The following is a 4,806-nucleotide window of genomic DNA, read 5'->3' on the forward strand; positions in this document are numbered from 1 at the left end:
CAGTGTACTTATACATAAAATAAACAAGTATATCTTTAAAAATTTTTTTTAAAAAAGAAGACTCAAAGTGTAAAGATAAACTAGGTTCAGTAATGCTTATGCTTTTATCCCTGGGGATTCAATGGCTGGTAGAACACTTGCCTAGCATGTGTGGAATACAAAGCCAGGTTGTAAGCATAGCAACCTGGGGTCAATTCCTGGAACCTACACAAAGGTGCAAAGAGAGGGCTGTCTGGACAGAGCTGTCCTCTGATGTGCACAGGCATCCCGAGGCACACATGCACCTGCACACACATAATAATTTTAAACAATTTTTAAAAGTAGAATTTTGTGTTCGGCACTACAGCTAGCCATTTCCCAGCTATCTGGTCTTTGTTAAATGACTTCTCTTTGCACCTCAGTCTCCCCAGTAAATCCATGATATAATATGCACGGCGTAGAATTTACTGAGACTTAGGTTAATGCTTGTAAAGTGCTTAGATCAGGTACTTGTCATAAAGTGAGAGTTAGATACGAATTAGCCATCATTATTAGCTATAGTCATTAACCACCAGGGGAAACTTCAATTGGATTTGGAGTCTGGGCATTCGTCTGGAAAGACCTGTCTGGGAGTGTCTTCCGAATGTGATTTGCATAACGGTTGAGGGCTGCCGCTGACGTCAAGGGCTTCTTGAAGTTCTAGGTCAGCTGCAGCCTTGGAAGTGGTTCCAGCTGCAAGACAGCCACTTTGGAGTCGCCACACCAACCCTGCTTCCTACTCAACTGCTAAAGCACCAGGAAGTGAAACAGCTGAGCTCTTGTGCCTCCAGCTCACTCCGTCAATCTCTTCCGGCCTCACCTCCGTTTCCTCACCTCTTATCTCCTACCTGTGAGGGCTCTCAGGACGGTGACCAGATGCACAAAATAACGAGGGGACCCGTATGCATCCTCCTCCCAATTCCCTTATTCTGTTCTAGGTAGACAAATCATTTCTCCCCCAAATCAAGCTAATTCTCAGATGCTGGAAATGTTTCATCGGAAGGGAGGCGGAGTCATCACAGAATCCTAATAATAGTATTTAAACCAGAATCTTCATTGGGGCAGTTTAAAATAGTACTAAAGGGTATTTGCTTCATCGGCACCTTACTACAATTGGAAGGATACAGAAAAGATTAGCACGGCCCCTGTGCAAAGATGAAATGCAGATCCATAAAGAATTTTATAATTAAAAAAAAAAAGTCTTCAGGTAGAGGTGGTACACAGCTTTAATCCCAACACACAGGAGGCAGAGGCAGGGGGATCTCTGAATTGGAGACCAGCATGGTCTACATCTTCATATCACCTCTAGTTCCTTCCTGTGTAATCTGTCTGATATTTTTGAGACATGAGTTCCAGGACAGCCAGGGATACACAGGGAAACCCTGTCTCCAAAACCAAACAAGAGTCCTAAGTAAAAGGGGACCCCCACTGAGAACTTGCCTCTCGGAGGAAAAGATAACTTTTGAGAGTCTGCTGTGTGGTCATCTATGGCCTCACTCTGACATCCAGATGGTGTGGGGACCCTACACTGGGGCTGGGGGAGTCCCAGCTTCAGACCACCCTCTCTTCCCACGTCCAACCCCACTCTCACGCTCCCCTGGGTGTTACATCATGGAGGGTGATGAAATCAATCAGCCATCCGTGGGTTTTACCCGTGGATGCAACCGGCTGAAAGGCCAGCATGGGTCATCATCGCTGTACTTTCAACCACCCAGAACTTCTGTCTATGCTTTCTAGCTATGGGGTGGGAGCAGGGGGCAGACTGCCAGTCCCCGACTCCCTGAAAAATCATTACCTAAATCTCGCAGAACCGATGGCAACGGTAGGCTAAGCGGGCTGAGAAACAAAGAGGTTCTTAGCCAGCATTCTCACCCGGGAAATGCCCTTACTTACTATTTCTTACTGCCCCTATGAGGCTTCTCAGATCACAGAAGTTGATCTCAGAAGGTGGCTACTGTCACCTTCAAAACCAGGGCCGCCTGGTGAAAAGAACATGGAAAGAAGGAAATGCCTTGGTCTTACATGGAAGGCATCACACGGGAACCAGACTTCGAATCTGAGGTCACCATGGGATTTGGAGATGAATGAGTGCTGTTTTGGTTTTCCCTAGGGCAAGAGGAAGTGAGGAAATCGGACTGGGGTTGGGTAAGAATAAAGCCTTGAGAGGCAAAAAACAATATCAGACAGATTACACAGGAAGGAACTGGAAATATTCATTTAAATGTCCATTACTTCCCTGCCCCTTCTGCAGCCTTCTGTGTTCCTGGAGAGCATGACACATGTGTCCCGACCTAGGCCTCTAGCCACAACAACCTCACCACTCATTTCCCCTGGAACCGAGGTGGCATACCTGGGCTCTCCAAAGAGGGAGATGATGTAGGGAGGGGAATCCCACCTGCTCTGAGTCACCTGCTAATGTGAAGGGCGGGCCTTACAGTGCAGGGACCTTAAAAAGAGACTGGGAGACAAAAGGAAGAAATCAGGAAGCAGCTTAGAAGTCGGACTACAGTGTTAGACTCAGAGAGGAAGGAGGTGGATAGAGGGTCCACAGGCCTGGTGCAGATCACAGAGCCAGCCGGATCGGAGAAGCAGGGAACAAGATGCTGGATTGCAGAGTGGTAATACTGCTATGGCTGTTGCCCTGGGTCACTCAGGGCCTGGCTGTGCCTAGGAGTAGCGGTCCTGACTGGGCTCAGTGCCAACAGCTCTCTCAGAGTCTCTGCACACTAGCCTGGAACGCACATGCACCAGCAGGACATGTGGTAAGTGTCAGATCCTGGAACCGCACAGAAAAGGAGGACCTTCCCAAGTCCTCCAAATGTGTAGGTTTAATGTAAGCTGTGGCCCTGGGTGGGTCTGGAGGGTTGAAAGTCATTGTGGAATGAGAGAGGACAGAAGACTGGGGCTTCTGGAAGAGTTGTGGGCCAGCAGTTGAGTGGAATGCAAAGCGGTCATCTCACCGTTCCCACTCCCTCCATTACAGGATCTACTAAGAGAAGAGGAGGAGGAAGAGACTAAAAACAATGTGCCCCGTATCCAGTGTGGAGACGGTTGTGACCCAGAAGGACTCAAGGACAACAGCCAGGTATCACTAAGCCGATGTTGGTGTATCGAGGAAAGGGAGGTGAAAGGAAGTTGGATGTCCATGGCCATTTAGCTTTTCCTGAGATGATGAGGAGCCACAGCTGGCTTGAAGCCAGCCTGAGCTGTGGGTGGTAAGCTTGAGGCCGAAGCCTAAGGTAGTGGAATGGTGTCTAAAGAAAGAAGAAGGAAAAACAGAGGAAGAAGGGAAGGCGGCACTAGGAAAGAGGGTCTACCTGTATTGATTGCTTTCTTCTTTCCCAGCTCTGCTTGCAAAGGATCCACCACGGTCTGGCTTTTTATAAGCACCTGTTGGACTCAGACATCTTCAAAGGGGAGCCTGCTCTACTCCCTGATAGCCCCGTGGAACAACTTCACACCTCCCTACTGGGCCTCAGCCAACTCCTCCAGGTATGAACTGGGGGTCTGGAAGAATCCCTAGGGCTAGCCAGTGTCTGAAAAGGAAGCTGGGAGCTTAGTATCTGGAGTCCTTTCTGACTGCATCTTGTGTCTTTCAGCCAGAGGATCACCCCCGGGAGACCCAACAGATGCCCAGCCTGAGTCCCAGTCAGCAGTGGCAGCGCCCCCTTCTCCGTTCCAAGATCCTCCGAAGCCTCCAGGCCTTTTTGGCCATAGCCGCCCGGGTCTTTGCCCACGGAGCAGCAACTCTGACTGAACCCTTAGTGCCAACAGCTTAAGGATGGTGCCCAGGTTCCCATGGCTACCATGATAAGACTAATCCATCAGCCCAGACATCTACCAGCTAATTAACCCATTAGGACGTGTGCTGTTCTTGTTTTGTTTGTTTTGTGTGAAGGGCAAGGACACCATTATTAAAGAGAAAAGCAACAAACCCCAGAGCAGGCAGCTCACTAGAGAAAGGAGATGGAGAAGAGGAATAAGGTCCAGCCCTTGGCCTTGGAAGCTGTCGAGCAGCTGAGTGGCTGGAGGTGGAGGGGGCGGTGGCATGGAGAAACTGTGAGAAAACCCAGAGCATCAGAAAAAGTGAGCCCAGGCTTTGGCCAGTATCTATAAGAAAAACAAGAAAAAGGGAACGTTATACTTTCCTGGGTGACTCAGGGAAATGTGCAGACACACAGTACTCCAGACAGAAGCTCTGTAATTGCCTGCTCCGTCCCTCAGTTCTAACAGAATCTAGTCACTAAGAACTAACAGAACTGAACTACCAATACAAACTGACAAATACTACCAATATGACCTGTGACAAAGCTGCATATTTATTAAGCGGGAAGGGAAATTTTGATATTATTTATCCTTGTAACAGTTTAATGATTGCTATTTATTCTATTTATGAGGAATTATGTATTTTTTCAATAAAGATTTATTTATGTGGCTCTCTGGGTCTAATTTCTAAGTGTAGTCGGGAGAGAAAAGAAATGAGAAAACAGATGGGAAAAGGAGGACCAAGTGATAACAAGATGAACCCCTCTACTCTGGCATCTCAGATCACAGGCCGCCGCAGAGCATGCTGGGCTCTGAGTGGACACATCCGTGCCGCAGAGCATGCTGGGCTCTGAGTGGACACATCCGTGCCGCAGAGCATGCTGGGTTCTGAGTGGACACATCCGTGCCGCAGAGCATGCTGGGCTCTGAGTGGACACATCCGTGCCGAGTCCACTGCAAAATAATACGGTATCTCCACTGCCGAATATGCTCGGTCTTTTTTTTTTTTTTTTTTTTTTTTTT

At 48.3% G+C, this 4,806-nt stretch overlaps 1 protein-coding gene and 1 pseudogene across 2 annotated transcripts in view; both read left to right on the forward strand.

Moving 5' to 3' along the window:
* Il23a (interleukin 23 subunit alpha) overlaps nt 1-4,455 on the forward strand; it is a 7,394-nt gene extending 2,939 nt beyond the window's left edge. The window contains exons 1-4 of one of the 2 annotated variants that reach the window (XM_021205821.1): nt 2,508-2,780; nt 3,002-3,103; nt 3,364-3,510; nt 3,618-4,455. In XM_021205821.1, the coding sequence (XP_021061480.1) occupies nt 2,619-2,780; nt 3,002-3,103; nt 3,364-3,510; nt 3,618-3,797 (591 nt within the window). In that variant the 5' untranslated portion in view covers nt 2,508-2,618 and the 3' untranslated portion in view covers nt 3,798-4,455. Of the gene's footprint in view, nt 1-2,507; nt 2,781-3,001; nt 3,104-3,363; nt 3,511-3,617 lie in introns of those variants that run through there. The other variant, XM_029542377.1, reaches the window with a different exon arrangement.
* Nucleotides 1,108-1,208, forward strand: LOC115064777 (annotated as a pseudogene).
* Nucleotides 4,456-4,806: the final 351 nt, after the last annotated feature.

This window comes from Mus pahari, chromosome 9, assembly GCF_900095145.1.
Source record: "Mus pahari chromosome 9, PAHARI_EIJ_v1.1, whole genome shotgun sequence".
Classification (NCBI taxonomy): domain Eukaryota; kingdom Metazoa; phylum Chordata; class Mammalia; order Rodentia; family Muridae; genus Mus; species Mus pahari.